Source organism: Hemitrygon akajei, chromosome 15, assembly GCF_048418815.1.
Source record: "Hemitrygon akajei chromosome 15, sHemAka1.3, whole genome shotgun sequence".
NCBI classification, from domain to species: Eukaryota; Metazoa; Chordata; class Chondrichthyes; order Myliobatiformes; family Dasyatidae; genus Hemitrygon; species Hemitrygon akajei.
In genome coordinates, this window is record NC_133138.1 from 10,708,803 (window position 1) to 10,732,127 (window position 23,325).

The 23,325-nt window shown below is 38.1% G+C and overlaps 1 protein-coding gene across 1 annotated transcript in view; it reads right to left on the reverse strand.

The window, feature by feature from the left end:
• The window catches only part of LOC140739537 (rap guanine nucleotide exchange factor 6-like), a 116,078-nt gene that overhangs the window by 37,393 nt on the left and 55,360 nt on the right, over positions 1-23,325 (reverse strand). The window contains 6 exon segments of the mRNA XM_073067937.1: positions 889-1,135; positions 1,645-1,753; positions 2,704-2,907; positions 3,460-3,564; positions 3,960-4,129; positions 6,793-6,940. Coding sequence (XP_072924038.1) covers positions 889-1,135; positions 1,645-1,753; positions 2,704-2,907; positions 3,460-3,564; positions 3,960-4,129; positions 6,793-6,940 — 983 coding nt within the window.

A 23,325-nucleotide genomic window follows, 5' to 3' on the forward strand; every position in this document is an offset into this window, starting at 1 on the left:
TTATTGTTATTACAGAACAGAAATTGAAATGCGTGAATATTCAGCCACAGAAAATATTAACTACTGTTCCTTCTAATAAGATGCAACAGAACAGATTATCTTTATCAATCAATCCCCAGCAGCATTAATGGCTCCAGTCATATTAGCATGCTGTACTCTGCCTACCATGCTTATTTACCCATGTCAGCAACCTCTGATAAGGATTATGCATTTTCCCATCCAACACTTCTGACCTGTCCAACTCTTCTAATCTACTGCATGAAGCTTCCAGTCTCTCTGGCTTCACCATTCAAATTCAAGCTCTGATCTTCCCTCTGGCTTCCCATACTCTCACCTGGCTCTGGAACATACTCTTTCATCTGGCCAGCAGTCAGCCCCCGCTCCAGCCTTTCTAATTGTGTTCTGCTCCTAAATTCCTAATGGCACTTCAGACCTCCCGATCAACAGTTGCTTTCAATATGGCTGGCTGTAACTGGCAAATGAATGTGAAAAAAAGTTGATACATAAATCCTGCCATTCAATCTGGCATGACATCTGGTTCTTTAGACTTCCAAAATCTAAAATCATCACTTGCCACCCATTTCTATGGGCTTCTAGGTTGATGTGCAGCCCAGGATTTCAATCTGCTACTTCTACTAAACCAGATGCCTCTGGTCTTTACATTTGTCAGCAGTTAAGAATATAAGAATTAAGAGTCAGAGAAGGCCATTTTGTCCCAAGTTCCTACTAAATAACACTATGGCTGATCTTTCACTTGAGTCCAACTTTTCCTACTATTATTCCTTGATTTCCTTCATATAAAAAGATCAAATGATTTTTAGCTTGAATATGTAAAGGAACTGGATAATCTTCAATCAAAATATCATCACACTGAAACATTTCACTTACCTGAATGGCTTTGGTGGCAAGATGCTGAAACGTGTCTTGTCAAGTATTTTTCTGATTTTGTTTCGACTGCCTGACACTGTGTTGGCTTTCGTCTTCTTGTTACTTTTATCTGAAGGGAACATCTGTTCTAAATCTCCGTGCAAATCTGGATGTGAGTAACAATTCCCCTTTTTTTCAGCAATTTTAGGAATGTGAGGAACTCCATTATTTTTCTCCTGCATCAACCTGCTTAAGAGTTCCTTAAAAACTGGAAGGCAAAAGTGAAAAAAACAGTAATAGTAGAATGATTTTCTTTAAAAAATCTCTCAGTTAAAGGATGAAAGTTGGCCAGGACATTGAGATCATTTGATAGTTTTGTGGGATATTTTATAGTGATTCTGAGTTAATAGATGGGGCCTCAGTTTAACATCTTCTCCAAATGAAACATCTCACTCATTAATGCCGCATTCTTATTATTGTCCTGAAATTCCAGCTTTGATTTTAAGCTACAGCTTCAAAAGTAATGCTTGAACACATAACTTAATGAATCTAAAGAAAGAATGTCACCACTGAACTACAACAGAAATTATATTTTAAATATACTACTTTGACATTATAATCCTTTGGTTCACCCCAAATACAGTTTAAGTGTAATTGGTTTTCAGATTTATGAATAAAAAATTAAGTACCATTGGACAATTCCAAATTGATATTCAAAGGACTTACAATCATGGAGTCAACAATTCTCAATGGCAGCTTAAGTCTAAACATACTTACCAAATACGTTGGCTCTCACTGTGATGGACAGATGAGTGTTCATTCTCAGAATTTCTTGAGCTTTTGTATACTGGATATTTTCAAAATTCTGTCCATTGACTTCCATAATCTGTAAACAATTTATCAGTTGTTTTAAAAGTAGGCGGAGGAATCAAAGCATTTTCCATTCCTAAAGGTTTGCATCTGTTCACAAGACTAATCCCAACCACTACTGTTCAGCAATGCTCCCCTGCACATCACTGTTGTAACGCATCATTATTTGAGTTCCTGTCACCTTCCTGTTAGCCAGAACTGTCATGAACAAGGCGTTTTCGTCCACAGAACCACTGCTCACTGGGTTTTGTTTTTGTCTAGCACACTATTCTCATTGCTGCTACATGATTGAATAGTTAGATATTTGCATTAGTGTGCTGGTGTACTGGGGTAGCTAATAAAGTGGCCACTGAGTCCATTGTATCACTCTCTTCTTGTGTTCGCTCTCTCTCTCTCACTCATAAAGTACTCTGACCCAGACTCTCCCTCTTGCTCAATAATTACCTGGATTGAGATCAACTCACTTTAATGGGTTAGAGCAAGTAGACTGTAAAGTTTGTTGTGACGAGGGAGACCAAGGAAAGGTGGAATATCTCATGAAATGTTGCATTAAAGAAGTTTCACAGTAATGCAAATTAAATGTGCTATCTGCAAACAGCTGCAAAATCAGATGCAAAATACTTGGTTTGGGGCAAAGATTGAAGCAGAAGTTGAATTTCCTGTACAGATTAAGTCAGTTTTATGTTATTGCTCTGACATTCCAAAGAAATACTCACAGTTCATCCTTAACCAAATAGGAATCCAAATAAACAAGTGTTTCAGCAGCCACTTGAGACTATGCGCAATTTATTTATAGAACTGAACAAATGGAATGGTAAACACAAACTAGAATATTCAGCTTAAATAAGAGGGAGTATACTTAGTCTCTTTGTCCAATAATTAAATACATTTTTTTAAACAAAAACTCAGAATTCAAGTGGTTTTACTGTTACAAATAGCAGTATTTTCAAATACTGTGGTCTTTACCTGGTCACCTCGTTTAAGTCCAGCCTCAGCAGCTTTACTACCAGGCTCTACGCTTTCCACAAAGATGCCGAATCCTCTCTCGCTGCCGCCAAGTAGATTAAAGTATAATGGGGACTCCCTGGAAGGTTTTAGCAAAGTTATCTGCCTCCATTTGGCTTTAGCAGCACAAGCAATATTCAGCAATCTGAGATGTCCTTTCATTTTCTGAAAATTAAAACACCAAATCTTACAATTCAGTTTACATATGTAAATGTGTCTCTATGAATACTTTACAATGCTCTTGGGAAAACAATTGACATCTGTGAGAAATGCTTTGGCGCATTTTATTGTACTTAAATCACTTAATTTTTATAAATGTATGTCAATCAATATAATACAGCTATATATAAATTGTTCGCTAGCTACGGGAAGAAAGAAGCAGAAAAAATATGAAGCCAAAAATTAAGATAGGTTAATTAAATTATCCAATTAGAAAATTACATTTTAGAGATGGGCTAAGTTTAATAACACAATTGATAGCTGTTGACCTTAGAGCAGAAATCTTGCTGCGGTTCAGTAAAATGGAAATGAAAAAATGTAAAAAACAGTTTATTTCAGCCACAAAAGCATTGTAAATATCACAACTGAAGACTCTGTACTTGGGAACAATATTACTGAAAAACTGAAATGCTTGCAGGAATAGGAGATGCTTACTTAAAATTATTCTCCAGTCATGATCATCTTAATCAGTAAGCCCCATTTGCATACTTGGCTTACTGCGGTTTCTAAATTGTTTCCAAATTCCTCTAAAAAATTGGTCGTAGCATGATCTTTAAAGTCATTGAAATGATTGTTCACCCACAAGAGTACAACTCGTGCAACCTACAAAAGAATCATTTTGAAAAGAATTGATTCAAAGTAGATCACAGAATTATGAAGTTTAAACATGTACATGGATCGAAATAAACTTTTACTTTCTCTCTCTCTCTCTCTCTCTCTCTCTCACACACACACACACACACACACACACAGATGTTCTGCAGGTGCTGGAAAACTTGAGCAACACACACGAAGTTCTGGAGGAAGTCAGCAAGTTAAGCAGCATCTGCAGAGGGGAATAAATCGTTAACGTTTCAAACTGATTCCCAGTAACTAAAGCATCATTTTTATTTTCCAGACCTAGAATACAACAATTTATATATGCAGACTAAAAAGAATTTATTTTTAAATTAATTCTATGTATAATTTATTGCAAATGACTTAGTGTTCAGACTGACCTTATCCCTGAGGCTATCAACATTAAACCACTCGAGTAATCTCTCTCCAACTTCCATGGGACTTGACAGAAACGTTCTGCATGTCAACAGGGAATCCTCTATGTACGTGGGATCTTCAATGGAATGTTCTTCAACTAAGTGTCGAATAAGTCTATCTGGTGTTCCCTGAAAGAATAATACAACATTAATAAAACTATTTCAGCTGCCATATTTTCTATTTCCATTTCTCACCCTTTCAGAAAAATCTCCATTGCGAAGCATTAACCAAAAGCTAACTAACATGTGAGACAATGATATATTTTAATTCTGTTAGATAAATTCTCAAATCATATGGTCCTCAGTTATGCCACTCTGTAAGGCTGTAAGTTTAGTGCAACAATATGGCCAGGACATCATGGTTTTAGCCTCTTAATGGTAATATGTTTTTAAAAGGAAGAATTGGAGGATAAGTCTCAGTCAAAGGAGGCACTATCAGCATTGAGGGAGCTGCAACATTATAGTTTCTTAAATTGTCTTGTCTGTGGGTCAACCATAAACTAAAGAAGCAGTACATCAAATTCAAAGCATCGATTTATAATGATTGATGTATGAGAACGGGAGGATAGAGGAATTATCTCACCAAGAGTTTTTGGAGGACTAGACCTCAATATCTGAGGGATAAAACATCCAGAAAGCTCAATTATTTAAAACAAATCTGGTTGTGAATTCTGTTAGCTGTGGACTAAGAGCGGGAAAATAAATTAAGTTAGATTGCATTTCTTTAATGAACTAGATATGGGTCAAATGGCACCTGCCTCTTAACTGTATTTCTATGATTCAAATATCAGACAGATCAAATGTAGAAGCACAATATCATCCTCATTCCAGCGACAACCCACTTACTTCTGACTCACTTCTATGATCTAAACCCCACATTAGAGGCTCAATGCATAACATGCAAGTAGCTTTCCAGATATTGCTGCACTGCTTGAGGTACCATCTCTCAATTCAGATATTAAAGCACATATGCCAGATAGACATAATGTCTATACAATGTCCTATACAAATTCAAAGAAATATTAATTTCTATTGATATCTTGGCCAATGTTTGACCACCTTTTATTGCCATTGGTAGTACATTCCTGAACAACGACTGGCTGCCAATTAACCTTGTGTTACAACAGTGGCCGGCCCATGCACTTTATGATTTAAGGACAATCAATGCTCGCCTTGTCAACACTATCCCAAGAGTGAAACTTTAAAAAAGTTATTCTGCCTTTAAAATTTGAAAAGTACTGTACAAATGCAAGAACATACTGTATCTTGTTTTGAAAAGAACAAATATTAAACTGAAGTCAAAGACATTGCAGCTTGAGCTACGTGCAAATTTATCATTACATATGTCAAAAAACCCAAATTAAAACACCTGTATCACATGGCAGTGGAAAAATTGAGTTAGTAGAATCATTAAATTAAGACTGCATATCATTGCCACATTATTCTAAAAGGAAATAACATAGTTGGTACATTTGAGAATGATATTTACATATTTAGCAAGGGAGTATGTGGTTCTATTTCTCAAGAAGGAATCAGAAGCATTGTACAAACTCTGAACTTACAATCTAAATGCAGCATCTGTAGAGACCCATCAACAGGCCTCCTACGTTTGGTTAATAATGTCACAAACAAAATTGATTAGTGGTTCTCATCAATGTGTCACAAACCCATCATCTTTCTAGCTAGTGGGGAGTCATGAAAGTCTGCCTTTTTACAGATTTGCAATTGTATAGTTCCAAGATGAAAACTTGACTGGGAATCTCAGTGGTATGCAAGCCAGATTGATGCTGCCGCCTCCTAGCTCCACACAACTTACAAAAGACTGATTTTTTAAATTATTTGATACCGCAGGAAACTGCTGCAGCAACCCACCTTCTTCCTTCACCAATCTCCTACTACCTCCGAGGTCCTAGTCTTTCTAGCTCCTCCTCTTAAGAACATAGAATATAGAACAATACAGGCCATTCGGCCCACAATGTTGTGCCGACTCTTAAACCCTGCCTCCCATATAACCCTCCACCTTAATAGAACATAGAACAATACAGCACTCTTACTTGCCGCTTCTCCACCTTCCCATTAGGTCCTGACCTAGAAGAGCTTAAGAATTCTTGAAATTGAGAATTCCATGGAAAAATAGCAAAAACTTTCCAGATTAAATGGTTTGTGCTATAAATCAAAATAGCAGCAGCAACAAATTAAACCACTTCATTAACTAAAACCACCATATTATCCATAACATTTAAGTAGTTTAAAGGCTCAGACAATAGTACATTCTAAAAGTACTACCTGTCCATTCAACAAAATCTTCTGCTTTGCGGCCATTAATATATCAAAATTTGCAAAGTGCTTTAGAGATGAAATAATCCAACACAGCAGTGTGGAAAGGAAATGAGATCACAATTGAAGCTCTAATTAGAGAGAGAAGCTTTCAAATAGCCTCACAAAGAAAGTGGATTTACTAAGTCAAACATTAGACTGAAACAAGATATATATTTAACAGATCATTTGTAAGTTGCCTACTTGTTTTTTTGTTAATTTTTATCTACTGTGAAAATGCATTTTAAGACTGATCTGACACCACTGGTCATAATAAATCTGCATTATGGTGTATATGCAAGAATATATTGTGTGTCAAAATGCAAATTTAGCCACAAGATTCTAGAATAGGACCACATTGCAGCCAAGGGTTTATCCAAGAGTTGTAATGACAAGAGATAAGTGTGAAATATCCCTTGTTGTTTCCTCTTTAATGTTTCAATTGCAAATGAATCTCTCATTTACCTTTGTAACTACAAACTTTGTATGTGTCCTTTCCTGGTTCCAGTACGATCCAGCTCTCTGTGCTCTTTCACCATTACTATCTCTCCTTCCTCCTCCACCTTGTGAGTATTTTCCTCCTCCTCGTTCAGAATTTGGCAATTATCCTGCTGAGCTACACTTGCACACTGTTACAAGAGAAGCAAACATAAAACATGGAAGTTATTTGGTTAATCAACCCTTGGTAATAGTTAGCTAATCTTTAATGTATGTAGCTTGAAACATACCAAGTTTTGCACTGGAAGAGAAACATGTCCACATATGATCACACTTCATACAATTCAGTATTTAATGACACTACTGGAAAATCAGCACGTCTATCCCAAATATTAAAATGGTACAACAGAGCACAGGTGGAAGCAAATGTCAGACTGGTAACGTGAATAAAATGGATCAAGATGCCAGTACATTAGTGTATACTTAAACAACTCTTTCAGATCTCACAACAAAATAAACACAACTTACAATGTTGTAACAGTATTTATGAAAAGCACACTGACACTGGATTATGCAAAGATCGAAGACTCCTGTCTTCGTGCTAGCTCCAGTTAAGTATCTACAAAGTTTCATTTGACTATTCCAAAATGAAGGTTATGAAAACAATAATTTTTACTATGAAGTTTCAGAAGTGTATTTTACAAATCTAAACATTAAAAATGAATGAAAAACAGAAAAAGGTAATGCATTCTATTGAAGATAGTGGTTTAATCATATTCAGAAATGTACAAAAAATAACTTTTCCTCTGATCTGGACTCAACTGCATATGAGTGAACAGACTTAAAAAGAAAATATGAAAGGACATTTCATATTATATCTTCCTAATGCCAGCACCACAGACCCCTTGGAGATGTTGGATTGTGCAGTTCTTCTAGTAAAAGTTTAATTGGGCTTTGGTAGACCAACATAAGGTGCATTACCGCCATCTACTGAGATGGTGTGTGGAGCAAAGAGGCAGGAAGTACACCCATTTTAGTCCCCCCCTCAAAAAACTCAAATAAGATCAAAGAGTCTAATGCTTTTCAGAAAGTCAAATACCGTAGATGTCGGATTATAAGCCGCTACTTTTTTCCCACATTTTGAACAGCTTTGAACTCTGCGGCCTTTACTACGGTGCGGCTAATGCATGATTTTTTTTCATGCCGCCAAAAACATTTTGCCTCGTAACAGTAGACCAATAAAATTGATGAGTAGTTCACAGAGGTCCAATGAAATTGTACGATAAATCAAGCGCACTTTCACAATTAAATTATTGTAAATCAGTCATTTGTACTCACCCTCATCAACATGGAAAACACTCGAAGAAAAGCATTGTGCTGCCTTTATGGCAGTTATTTAGTTTATAATATTTTCGCTTAGTAATTCATTTGTTAGTATTTTCTAGTTAAAGTTAGAAGTGTTTTAACTATATTTGTTTTCTGTACTACATCCCGGGATGCTATGACGTCACATCCGGTTTTGCCGCATCTTGTGGGAAATACCGGTTTGCGATAAACGGGAAGGTGGGGGGCGAGCGGCATTAGAACCGAGCTAAACGCTGCTTTTAAGTTAAAGGTGAGCAATAACTTTTCCTGGTAGGCTGCAGTATATATTTTTTTACCAGTCGTTAGGAGATATTGGAATGTTGTTCGTGCACTGTTCAGTAAAAAAGTATACGCAACGTAATTTGTGTGTTACCGATACGTATGTATATTTAAAAGTAGCCGTGTTAGAGGCACGGTTCGAAAAAAAGCATTTGCAATATGTATTTGTTTATGTTACCATATGGATTTAATTAAAAGTTAAAAAATTCTCACGTGTAGTATCTTTCTGTGTAAATATCTCATATTACAACGTGGGACACCTGCGGCCTAAAATCCGGTGCGGCTTGTACAAGTACAAAATTGATTTTCTTTCTAAAATTAGAGCCAGCGGCTTTTAATCAGATGCGCTCTGTAGTGCGAAATCTACGGGTATACATTTATATAATTAGGATGGCAGCGATATCTTTACAAATTATCCATGTTAAACTGTGTCTATCCCAATTATCTCAACTTAGCAATCAGATGTTACCTTTGAACCTCATAGGATCTGTATTCAAACAATACAGTATATACAGCACTGTTCGACAAGTGCACTCCCTGCAAATATCTGTATCATCTATAATAGTTCTGAACAAGGAATTATTTAACCTAGTGTTTTCAATATGTTAATGTTTAAGTGTACAGTAACTTCTTCTCTCTTGTTGTACCCACCTCCCAGTTGAGCACACACCAGCCTCTGAATTTTATATAAATGACATCTTTTCTTTTCCTAGTCCCATCTTTGTAGCCACATTGATCAGAATCAGTATCAGGTTTATTATCACCAGCATGTGTCCTGAAGTTTCTTCCTGTACACATTTTAATTATGCTTTTCACCTCCCCCTCATGCAAAGGCACAACTATATTTATGTCCTTAATTCTGAATGATTGCTTGCCTAGAAAGTCTGTCACCTTGTTTCCTTCAACTCCAACATGGGCAAGGACCCATAAGAAGTGGATACATAAGCCTAGACCCTGCAGCCTCAACAGATATTGTCCAATTGTCCGGCCTACAATGTGAAATACCTGTTTCAATAGATGTTAAAACTCCAGAATGAATCAGACCAAAGTACATAATTAGGGCGTATTTCTTAGACCCATTCCAAAGCTAAAACGATAACATCCATCTCAGACATGAATACTGATACTTTGTCTGATAATCCTTTCTTACTAGTCCCCTGAACCCTTGAAACATAAACAGAAACACCTGAACAACCTGTCACTGGATCTTTTGAACCATCTGTATGGATGTGTAAAGAACATAATATTTGCCTTGCATATATTGCTGAACTACCTGTGGTGCTGATATAGCATTGATCTTCATCGTGATCTTCTCTTGATGAAGCACAAACAAAGGGAAAAGCTATAAAGGGTAAACTGGATTGCGTAGCGGGAGAGAGATTTCAAAAGAAGCGAATGGATGCAGACCCTTGGGGAAAATGAATTGTGAATTTGGGAGAAAGTTTTCAAAAGAAGCGAGGACGCGTCACAGTTCCCTCGGAAACGCCGGAATGCTTAGCGGGGAAAAGATTTCAAAAGAAGCGAGCGGGTGCATTCCACTTGGAGACAAAGGATTGCAAATTCGAGAGAAAGAAGCGAGCGCGCGTCACAGTTCTCCCAGAGACTTTCGAGTCCAACGCATTCTTAAGCGGGAGGGTGAGCAACCAGGGGTTGTGCCCACGTGGTACCAATGACTTGGGTAGGAAGGGTGACGAGATCCTGCGAAGTGAGATCAGGGAGGTACGTACTATGTTACAGAATAAGACCTCCAGGGTTGTGATCTCAGGATTGGTACCCTTGCCCAGTGCTAGTGAGGCCAGATGTAGAAAGATTATACAGATAAACAAATGATCTAAGGAGGTAGGGCAGCAGAGGGGGCTTTGGGTTTTTGGATCGTTGGGCTCTCTTTCAAGGAAGGTGGGAACTTACTGAAGAGACTGTTTGCACCTGAACTAGAGGGGAGTAATATCCTTGCGAAAGAGCTTGCCAGTGCTGCATAGAGTGTGGGGGGGGGGGGGGGGGGGAACCAGAGCGCCAGAGCAGATTGTGGAGTAATTGAGGGAGAAGATATTGTTAAGCCTACATACAATATCAGGAATCGAAAGGTTGAGCATGGTGGGACTAGTGTTCTGAGTTGTGAATATTTCAATGTAAGGAGCATTGTAGGAAAGGCAGGTGAGTTCAGGACATGGATAGCATGTGGAATTATGACAGCGTAGCCGTTAGTGAGACTTGGTTGCTGGAGGGGCAGGATTGGCAGACTATTGCTATAGTTGTACCGTGGAGAGCATTCTGACAGGCTGCACCACTGTCCAGTATGGAGGGACTACTGCACAGGGCCGAAAGAAGATGCAGAAGGTTGTAAATCTAGTCAGCTCCATCTTGGGCACTAGCCTATAAAGGACCCAGGACATCTTCAGGAAGTGGTATCTCAGAAAGGCAGCATCCATTATTAAGGACCTCCAGCACCCAGTGCATGCCCTTTTCTCACTGTTACCATCAGGAAGTCGATACAGAAGCCTGAAGGCACAGACTCAGCATTTAGGAACAGCTTCTTCCCCTCTGCCATCCGATTCCTAAATGGACATTGAAACTTTGGACACTACCAAATATTTGGTACACCACCACTGTATATTTTTTAATATACAGTATTTCTGTTTTTGCACATTTTTAAAAAAATCTATTCAATATACATAATTTGATTTACTTGTTTATTTATTGATGTTTTATTTTATTTTTTATTTTCTTCTCTTTCTGCTAGAGTATGTATTGAATTGAACTGCTGCTGTTAAGTTAACAAATTTCATGTCGCATGCCGGTGATAACAATCCTGATTCTGATTTCGAAACATAAGGTTGTGGTATGTTATTTTAATTTTCCGCATATTGACTAGGACCCCCAAATTGTAAAAGGGCTGTATGGGATAGAGTTTGTCTAACTGCTTTGGCAGGGAATGGGAAGTGGAGTGACAGTGCTGAAGATGAAGCAGCTGGTTTACAAACAGAGGCAATGTGCAGTAAGACTCCCAACAAGGAGAGGCTGTTGATAGGGTGAAATTGCAGTCAATGGGATGAGTTGAAATGTAAAAGGTGGATAAAATCGAAAAGGGTGGATACAGGACTAATGGTATTATATATGAATGTGTGCAGTATATGGAATAAGGTAGATGAACTTATAGCACAGTTACAGATTGGCAGGCGTTACTGAATTATGGCTGAAAGATTATAGCTGGGAGCTTAATGTCAAAGGACAAGCAGGAAGGCAGAGGTGTTGGCTTGGCTCTTTTGGTAAAAATGAAACTAAATCATTAGAAAGGGATGACATAGGGTCAGAAGGTGTTGAATCATTGTGGATAGAGCTAAGGAACCGCAAGGGTTAAAAGACAATGATGGGAGTTATGTACAGACCCCCAAACAGTAGTAAGGTTGTTGTCTACAAATTATAAAGGGAGATGGAAAATGCATGTCAAAAGGGCAATGTTACAACAGTCATGGGGGATTTCATAATGTAGGTAGATTGGGAAAATCAGGTTGGTGTGGAATTCCAAGAGGGGGAATTTCTAGAATGCCTATGAGATGGCTTTTTGGAGCAGCTCATAGTTGAGCCCACTAAGGGATAAGCTGTTCTCGACTGGGTGTTGTGCAACGAACCCAAATTGATTAGAAAGCTTAAGGTAAGGTTTCCGGTGACGTCATCGTCGAGAATGGCAGCTTAAGTCACTAGCTCCTCCGGAAAAATGCGTATTAAGCCCCGTTAACCCATCAAATATAATATTTTTTGAAAAATATTTGAACTGAAAAGAGGGGCAAGAATGGGGAAAAGGAGCGGAAATAAAAAAAAGCGACACTGCGGAGCCTGTGTCAGAGAGGAGTGCAGTGGGCGGCTCTCCGACCTGACCGCGTGCTAGCGAGGCGGCCGCCGGGCCTTGTTCAGTCAAAGTGGCGAATGTCTTCGAAATCCCGAAAGAAATAATGGAGGTCTAGAAAGATATAAAGCAGCAGCTCCGTGATATTAAGGCAGAGCTCGCCAGCGTTAATCAAAAAATAGCGGTGGCAGAAACTCGAATTGAGAAGGTGGAAGATCGCTTTCAAAACGTGGAACTGATACTGAGCAAGACAATAAAAATAATACATCACCAAGAAGGTAAACTGCTTGACCTGGAGGGAAGATCGCGGCGGAAAAATATCAGAATCTACAACGTTCCCAAAGGAGCGGAGGGCCCGTCTATGACGGAGTTTGTCGGAAAGTTACTGCGGGACGCACTGGATCTTCCCCGGCTATGAAGCTGGAAGTCAAAAGAGCGCACCGCGCGCTCGTCCCAAAACTTCCCAGGATAGAAAGCCATGCTCAATTATAATTAAATTCCTTCAGTACAGCACCAAGGCGGAGATTCTACGAAGGGTCTGGGGTAAGAAGAGAGTGTTTTTAGAGGATAAATTAATATATTTCGACCAAGATTACCCCCCCCCACCCCGCAGTCCTCCAGAAACGCAAAGAATACTCCGAAGTAAAGCGACTACTAAAGCAAAATAAGATTAGATTTCAAACTCCGTACCCTGCTAAACTTCGAGTGTTTTATGACAACGGGACGTGGTTGTACCAGTCAGTGGAAGAGGCGACTACAGACATGAAGGTCAGAGGGTTGCCCGTCAGCATAACCAAAACGAAGGTAAGCCTGACTAAAGAATTATCCCGCTCCGCTTGGGAAATAGTGCGAGAATCAAGAAGGCAGGAGACGGGAGAAGGCCGAGAGAAATACATCAGGAAGAGACTGAGAGTTTCCCAAAGACAGTTCTCACCCCCTTCAGAAGAGCCATAAGGTTTGGCTAACTTTAAAAATGTTGAGAAGCAAAACGGAAGCAAAAGTACACGGTGATATACCTATCTTAAGAAATACTTATTATAATGTGGATTTTATATTACTTAGTTGTTATTCTTTATTCGCTCACTTACTCCTTTTTCCCCACCAAAATGAGAATATATATACGTGTGCATATATGTGTATGTGTGTAATATGTGTGTGTATATGTGTGTATATATATATATATATGTGTGTGTGTGTGTGTGTGTGTGTGTGTGTGTGTGTGTGTGTGTGTGTATATATATGTATGCATATATTTATATATTTGTGTGTGTGTGCATATATATATGTATATATAGGAGGAGTACACAGGGAAATCTTTTCTGTGTAATGGATTTGTTCACTGACTTTTATGAATACTGCAATGGGGGCCCTCAACTCACAAGTAGGAGGGGTTATCCCCCACAGCTAGACATTTCCTCTAGCTCAACGCAGGGTCATCTACTAGAGACCTCAGCCTTGGAATCACACGTTTGTTGCCATTTTTGTTATTATTTGAGTTTCTTGGTTCTTATTTGTTCAGGGAGTAGATCGATTAAGTTTTATTCTAATTTCAATGATACATTGACAGATAAATACAGATGGCTAAGGACAAGGTAAAATTCATTTCTTTTAATGTAAATGGGCTATTAAATCCAATCAAACATAAGAGAATTTTATCCAAAATGAAAAAAGAACAAGCCCATGTAGTATATTTACAGGAAATTCATTTAAGTGATAATGAGCATAAAAAACTAAAGAGAATGGGCTTCACTAATCTGTTTTTCTCCTCATATAAATCAGGACATAGGAGAGGAGTTGCTATTCTTATCTCAAGTAGGCTAAATTTTGAAAAAGTATTCGAAATGGGAGATAAAGAGGGCAGATATATTCTGGTAAGGGGGAATATAGACGGCAATTCTGTTACTCTATTGAATATTTACGCACCCCCGGGAAGTGATATTGGTTTCTTTCAGAAAATTACTGATATTATGTTAACAGAAACAGAAGCTTTCCTGATATGTGGGGGAGACTTGAAATTACAATTACTACCAAACTTAGACTCTTCCAATAGAAAAACCTATGAAACAAAATCTTTACATAAGAAAGTCAATACACTTTTTGAGGATGTTGGTTTAATTGATATATGGAGGGACCTTTTCCCTGACAGAAGGGATTACACTCATTATTCTGCTCCTCATTCTGTATATACAAGAATAGACTATTTCATAACATTTGGAAAAGACAAAGACAAAATAAACACCTGTGGAATTGGGACAATAGATGTAAGTGACCAATCACCTATATATTTATCTGTTGATTTTGACCTACAACCAAAGAATACTATTTGGAAACTAAATTCAAGTCTACTCAATGATCCATACTTTAAGGAACAAATTAAAAAAGGAATTAGTCTCTACTTAGAATTTAATGATAATGGAGAGGTTTCACTTCCCATTTTATGGGATACTCTGAAGGCGGTCTTAAGAGGGAAAATTATAGCGATATCTTCATATAAGAAAAAAATAAGGAATAAAACATATAGGCTGAAGGAACCAGAGAAAAAACACAAATTGAATTTGGCACAGGATACATTAGGGGAAATTAAAAGAATTAGGAATGAAATAAATAATTTGGCTATGCAAGAAATCAGGAAAAACTTAATATTTCTGAAACAGAGACATTATGAAAGTGGATAGAAATCTATGAAAATACTGGTGTGGAAACTGAAAAAAAAAGATAGCAGAAAATACAATTCATAGAATTAGGGACCCAAGAACGAAAATAATAAAAAATAAGCTAAGTAAAATTCAAGAAGTTTTTGAAGTGTTTTACAAAACGCTATATTCCAAAGTTCCAGGGGGAAACATAACCCAAATTGACACCTTCTTGAATTCTCTAGAGTTACCCACTTTAAGCGAAGAACAAAATAGAACGATGACTGCTGACATAACTGAAGTTGAATTAAAAGCTGCATTTAGTAGGCTTAAATTAAGCAAGTCACCAGGATCAGATGGGTATATGGCAGAGTGGTACAAAGAATTTAAAAATGAGTTAATTCCTGTTTTACTCCCCACACTGAACTGGGCTCTAAAAAAGGCACAAATGCCACCCAGTTGGAAGGAAGCGATAATCTCAGCTATACCGAAAGAAGGCAAGGATAAAATGGAATGCGGGTCATTTAGACCAATATCCGTTCTTAATGTAGATTATAGGTTATTTACCTCCATCATGGCCAAACGATTAGAGGAGTTTCTACCCATACTGATACATAATGATCAGACAGGTTTTATACGACAACGCCAGACTCAAGACAATATATGAAGGACACTTCACATTATGGACTATATACAAAAAAAAATCAAAGCAATAGTGATAAGTGTGGACGCTGAAAAAGCATTTGATTCGGTTAATTGGAATTTTCTTTTCAGAGTTTTACATAGATTTGGTTTCCAAGACACAATTATTAAAACTATACAGACACTATATGACAATCCTACTGCTAGGATTAAAATGAATGGATATTTATCAAATAGTCTTACCCTAGAAAGGGGCACGAGACAGGGTTGTGCATGGTCACCAGTACTCTTCGCATTATATCTGGAACCATTAGCTCAATACACCAGACAAAATTAAGATATCAGGGGAATTACTATTAAAGGGACAGAGCATAAATTGGCTTGTTATGCGGATGACATGTTGATCTATCTAGGGCAACCAACATACTCTTTACCTAAATTGATGCAATCCTTTAAACAATATGGTCAATTATCAGGATACAAGATCAACATAGGTAAAACCCAATTACTTTCATATTGGGTATGAAATACCCAATTCACCAAGAGAAATTGAAAGTCGATACCCCTGGGCATAGCACACAGAGCCTTTCAAATATTTGGGCATCATTATGCCAAAAGATTTGGCAAAATTATCAGAATGTAATTATCAGCCTTTATATAAAAAAATTAAGGAAGATGTGGCAAGATGGAACCTGATTCCTTTTTTTAGTCTCAGTTCAAGGATTGAGTCTATTAAAATGACTATACTGCCCAGACTGTTATATCTCTTTCAGACCCTACCAATAGAGCTGAATCAAAATCAATTCAATGAATGGAACAAGATGCTATCAAGGTATATTTGGCAGGGTAAAAGGCCTAGAGTTCATCTCAAAACTTTGCAATGAGCAAAGGAAAAGGGGGGATGGGGCTTGCCTTCTCGTAGAGATTATTATTTTGCAGCACATTTGAGAGCTGTGATATGTTGGTGCAACCCATCATATGACGCTCAATGGAAAAACATTGAGGAGCGGGTACTTCCCATCCCCATACAAGCAATCTTGGCTGATAACAACCTGCAAAAGTACATAAATACTATTGATAACCCATGGGTGAAATTGACTCTTAAAATATGGAAAACTACTATAAAAGAATATAATCTAGAGGGAGATATTGCAATTCTTAAGTGGTGTGCATATGACTCGGATTTTACACCAATTAAATTGGATGCTAAATTTAAGGACTGGAAAGCTAAAGGAATAACAGTTCTTTGCAACATAATGAAAGAAGGAACACTGTTCAGTTTTGAAATGCTTAAAGAGAAACCCTTATTAGAAAAACAAGATTTTTATCAGTGTTTACAGATGCAACAATATGTTAATAAGATGCTTAAAAATGTAACCAAGGCAAATACATGCTTGATAGAGCTCTTTAGAAAAGCATATAATTCAGATAATAGTAGTAGAATCATTTCAAGCATGTATAAGGGGTTGTCAAATCTTAAAACACAATCGACTTCATACATTAAAACAAAATGGGAGAAAGAAGGAGGGATAATTATATCTGAGGAAGAACGGACAACAATATGGAGATATCAATGGAAGTGTACCAGTTCACAGAAATGGAAGGAGTTCGGATGGAAAAACTTGATAAGATATTTTATTACATCCTCTCAGAAATCCCATTATGATAGTAACCTCCCTGTTTGCTGGAGAAATTGTGGAAATCAAAATGCAAATCACTATCATATTTTTTGGGACTGCCCTGTTATCAAAAACTATTGGAGGGGGATACACAATGCCCTACAAGACATCTTTAAATGTGAAATACCCTTGGAGAGTAAGACCATATATTTTGGGTATATACCTCAAGAATGGTTGAAAAGAGATAAATATTTAATGAATATACTGTTGGTGGTCAGTAAAAAGACTCTTACTAGGAAATGGTTATCACAGGAGAGCCCAACTTTAAATACATGGATGGAAATTACAATGGACATTTACAAAATGCAGAAGATAACAGCATCTGTTAACCATAAGCTGGAACAATTTGATTCATACTGGGAAAATGGTTTAACTACATAATGCCTCATAGGCCTGATTTTATTCTCACAAATCAATTAATCTGTTGTAAAAAAAAAAGATCACTCCCTACTTGTACATAGTTCTTTCCTTTTGCTTGTTTTTTCTTTCCACTCTTTTCTATAAGTGTATACCTCAGATAAATACTTCGTGGAGATTTGTGCTATATATGATTATATGATATATATGTACAATGTCTGAAATACATCTTATGGAAATGTTTGTTTGATGACGAACTTCAATAAAAAAAAAGAAAGCTTAAGGTAAAAGAACTCTTGGGGCAAGTGATGATAATATGATCGAATTCACCTTGAAATTTGAGAAGGAGAAGCTAAAGTCAGATGCATCAGTATTACAGTGGATTAACAAAAATTACAGAGACATGACAGAACAGTTAGCCAGAATTAATTGGAAAGGAACACTGGCAAGTATGGCAGCAGAGCAGCAATGGCTGGAATTTATGGAAGCAAAGAGGAAGAACTATTCTAAAGGCAAGATGATACAACCATAGCTAACAAGGGAAATCAAAGCTAACAGAAAAGCCACAGGGAGGGCATACAACAAAGCAAAAATTATTGGGAAGTTAGAGGATTGGGTAGCTTTCAAATACCAACAGAAGGCAACTAAAAAGTCATTAAGAAATTAAAGATGGTATACAGAAGTGAGCTGGCCAATAACATTAAAGAGGATACTAAAAGTTTCTTCAGATGCATAAAGAGTAAAAGAGAGGCAAGAGTGGATATCGGACCGCTGGAAAACGATGTTGTAGAGGTAGTATTGGGGGACAAGAAAGTGGTGGACAAACTAGAATTCAGAAGGCCTTTGACAAGGTGTACACATGAGGCTGCTGAACAAGCTAGGAGCCCAGGCTACTACAGGAAAGATTCTAGCATGGATAAGGCAGTGGCTGATTGGCAGGAGGCAGAGTGGGAATAAAGGAAGCCTTTTCTGGTTGGCTGCTGCTGATTAGTGCTGTTCCACAGGGGTTTTGTATTGGGACCAATTCTTTTTACGTTATATGTCAATTATTTGGATAATGGAATTGTTGCAAAGTTTGCAGGCGATATGAAGATAGATGGAGGGACTGGTAGTTTTGAGGCTACAGAAGGACTTAGATGGATTAGGAGAATTGACAAAGAAATGGCAAGTGGAATATGTTGTCGGGAAGTGTATGATCATGCACTTTGGTAGAAGAAATGAAAGGGTTAACTATTCACTAAATGAGAGAATATACTAAAATCTGATATGCAAAGGGTTTGGGGGGGGCTTGTGCAGGATTCCCTGGAGGTTAATTTGCTGGTTGAGTCTGTGGCAAGGAAGGCAAATGCGATGTTAGCATTCGTTTCAGGAGGACTAGAATATAAAAGCAAGGATATAACGTTAAGACTTTATAAAGCACAGGTGAGGCCTCACTTGGAGTATCGTGAATAGTTTTAGGCCCTTTTTCTTAGAAAGGATGTGCTGAAATTGGAGTGAGTTCAAAGGAGGTTCACGGAAATGATTCCCGGATTAAACTGCTTGTCATACGAAGACAATTTGATGGCTCTGGTCATGTATTCACTGGAATTTGGAAGAGTGGTGGGTGACTTAATTGAAACCTATCAAATGGTGAAAGGCCTTGATAGAGTAAATGTGGAAAGTATGTTTCCTGAGGTGGGAGTGTCTAAGACCAGATGACACAGCCTCAGTATAGAGGGGTGTCCTTTTAGAACAGAGATGAGGAGGAATTTTTTTAGCCAGAGAGTGGTGAATCTGTGGAATTCTTTGCCACAGACAGCTGCAGTATTGAGGCCAAGTCTTTATGTATATTTAAGGCAGAGTTCATAGATTCTTGATTGTTCAGGGCATGAAGGGAAACAGAGTGAAGGCAGGAGATTGGGGCTGAGAGGAAAAATGTATCAGCCATGATGAAATGGTGGAGCAGACTTAATAGGCCAAATGGTCTAATTCTGCTCCTATATCCTATAGTCTTATTGTGTTCAGAAAAGTTTACTTGATCAGTACATAGAGATCCCAACTAGAGAGTGTGATACTAGATTTCCTATTAGGGAGTGAGATGGGCAGGTGGCAGAAGTTTGTGTATGGGAACACTTTGCATCTGATGATCACAATGCCATTAGTTTCAAGATAATTATTGACAAGGATAGGTCTGCTCCTCAGGTTAAGATTTGAAGTTGGAGAAAGGCCAATTTGGATGGTATCACAAAGGACCTAGCAAGTGTGGATCGGGACAGGTTGCCTGCTGGCAAAGGTGTACTTAGTAAATGGGAGGTCTTCAAAAGTGAAATTTTGAGAGAGAGAGAGAGAGAGAGATTGTATGTTCCTGTCAGAATAAAAGGCAAGTATAACAACTATAGGGAATCTTGGATTTTGAGAGAACTTGAGGCCCTGGATAAGAAAAAGGAGGTACACAGCAGGTTTAGGCAGAAAGGAGCAATTGTGGTACTTGAGGAGTGTTAAGAAATGCAAGAGGACACTTAAGAAGGAAATCAGGATGGTTAAAAGAAGGCATGAAGTTGCTCTAGCAGACAAGGGTGAAGGAGAATCCCAAAGGCTTCTACAGACATATTAACTGCAAAAGGATAGCAAGGAACAAAATTGGTTATCTAATATCAGAGTGGTCCTCTATGCATGGAACTGAAAAAGATGGGGGAAATCTTAAGCGGATCTTTTCCCACCTGCATTTACTCTGGATGGGAACACAAAGCCTATAGAAGTGAGGCCTAGCAGCAGTAAGGTCATGGACCATACACAGATTAAAGAGGAAGAGCTATTTGCTGTTTTGAGACAAATTGAGAAATTAGGGAGGGTAAATCTCAGGACCTGACAAGGTGTTTCCTTGTATCCTGTAGGAAGTTTGTGCAGAAATATTTAAAATGTCCTTAGCTACGGGTGAGGTGCCAGCAAGTTAGTGGATAGCTAATGTTGTTCAATTGTTTAAGAAATACTCTAAGAATAGTTCAGGAAGTTGTAGATCAGCGAGCCTGACATCGGTAGTGGTTAGTTATTGGAAGGCATACAAAGGGACCAGATATATATGTGTTTGGATAAACAGAGACTGATTAGAGATAGTCAACATGCCTTTGTGAATGGTAGCTTTGTTTATAACTAACCTTAACGAGCTTTTCAAAGAAGTTACCAGGAAAGTTGTTGAAGCCAGGGTAGTGGATGGTGTCTACATGGACTTTGACAAGGTTGCACATTGGAGCTTGGTCAAGAATGTTAATGCTGCTTAGCATTCAAGGTGAGGTGGTAAATTGGATTAGACATTGAATTTGCAGGAGAAGTTGGAGAGTGGCAGTAGATGGTTCCTTCTGACAGGAGGCCTTTGATTGGTGATGTACCGCAAGGATTGGTGCTGGGTCCATTGAGGTTTGTCACCTACCGTATATCAACAATCAGGGTGAGGGTGATAATGCAGTAAACTGGATCAGCAAATTTGTGGATAACACCAAGATTAGGGGTGTTGTGGACAACGAGAAAGACCATCAAAGCTTTCAGCAGGATCTGGACCAGCTGGATAAATGGACTGGAAAGTGGCTGATGGAACTTATCAATGTTTATAAATCAGTGTTAAGAGTACAGGAGTTGGGATATTATGTTGAAATTGTATAAGATGTTGGTGAGGCCTAATTCTGAATATTGTGCGCAGTTTTGGTAACCCACCTACAAGAAATATGTCAAGATTGAAAGAAAGCAGAGAAAGTTTGCAAGGATTTTGCCAGGACTTGGGAACCAGAGTTATAGGGAAAGAGTGAATAAGTTAGGACTTTATTTCCTAGTGTGTAGAAGAGTGAGGGGACATTTGATAAAGTATTCAAAATTATGAGGTGTATAGATGGGTAAATGCAATCAGGCTTTTTCCACTGAGGTTGCTGAGACTAGAGCTTGAGGTGATGGGTTAAGGGTGAAAGGTGAAATGCTTAAGGAGAACATGACAGGGAACTCCTTTACTCAGAGGGTGGTGAGAGTGTGGAAGGAGCTGCTAGTAGAAGTGTGAACGTGGGTGTGGGCGTGATGTCAATATTTAAGAGATGTTTGGGTAGGTACATGGATGGGAAGGGTATGGAGGGCAATAGTCCAGGTGCAGGTTGATGGGAGTAGGCAGATTAATATTTCAGTATGGACTAGATGGGCTGAAGGGCCTGTTTCTATGCTGTCCTTTTCTATGACTCTATGACCAGTATAAATGTTCTGACTGTGCACTGATAATAGTTATTACAAGAAAGCAGATCTCTGTCATACCTAGAATAAGGACGTGTTTGCACTGATATTCTTCCTATCATTTAATATATATATTTATTTCTCCTCCACATGGTGCTCATAAAACTTGGATGCACCTTGCATTTTCTTCCACACTACCTCCCAATCCAGGCCTGTTATCCTCATTCCCTACGTTATCTTGCCTTTGAGAAGTTCATCAACACTGATAAAATTGGCGGCCTTTGAGAGTAAAGGTTAAGTGGAATATGAATCAGAAGCTATCAGAATACACAGGATGCAGGTTCTAAACTTTGAGTCAGGTAACTGACAGACACTGTAGCTTTTGATTACCAAAATGCATAATTTACCAATGTGAAGAGCCCAGCTGTATTCAAGATTTCACTTTCTTGTCAGTTGTATAGGAAACAATCATCATTATGAACCCACTAAGTGTGACTAAATTAAAAATTACCTTGTTAAATTGCAATGATTGTTAAAGTGCTCTAGAATCATGTGCTTAACTGACAATCATCTGCTTTAGTCTTAGTAGTTCCTTTCATATATTGTTTCTCTAAGGAAGGAACAATGCCAAAACTATTTCTTTCTTTCTTTCTTTCTTTCTTTTTTTTTAATTAGTTTTTTCTATACATTTTACAAATTAAAAAACCCCAAATCACAATAAGGAACATTGATACAGTGCAAAATTAAGCATACAATGACAATATGCTACAAAGGAAGAGAATTCAACAAAAAAGCACCTAAATTAAAGACAAGTAAACTTAGTATCCTCCCCAAGCCCCACAACACAAAAAAAAACTCCAGACCAACCACAACACAATATAGAGAATATAAATCAGGACAATCAAACTCCCAGACTGTGAATACACTTAGCAACAGAGGATAATAATGCCTACTACCAGAAAAAAAAGGGAGCTGAAAGCAAGGGACCGAAAAGAAAAAAGAAAAAAAAACCCTAGTCAAGAGGAAGGTTATAAAAGTACTCGATAAAGGGTCCCCAGACCTTATGGAACTTTAGATCCGAATTAAGAACTGAATAATGAATTTTTTCGAGGTCCAAGCAGGCCATAATGTCATTAAGCCATTGAGCATGGGTGGGCGGGGCATCATCTCTCCATCTAAGGAGGATCAAGCGTCTAGCCAGGAGAGAGGCAAAGGATAATATTCGGCATTTGGTCGGACTCAGACGTAAATCTGTCTTGCCCCAGAAACCGAACAAAGCAATTAAGGGGTTTGGTTCTAGGTGCTGATTCAGAATATACGATAACGTAGTGAAGACATCTTTCCAAAATTTCTCCAAGCTAGGACAGAACCAGAACATATGAATGAGAGAGGCCACGCCCCTCTTGCATTTATCACAGAGCGGACTAATGTTAGGGTAGAATCGAGATAGTTTAGATTTAGACATATGGGCTCTATGAACAATCTTAAACTGTAAAAGGCAATGGTGCGCACAAAGAGAGGTTGAGTTAACTGATTTGAGAATCGAGTCCCAGCTCTCATCAGATAAGGAGGTATTTAAATCCTGCTCCCAG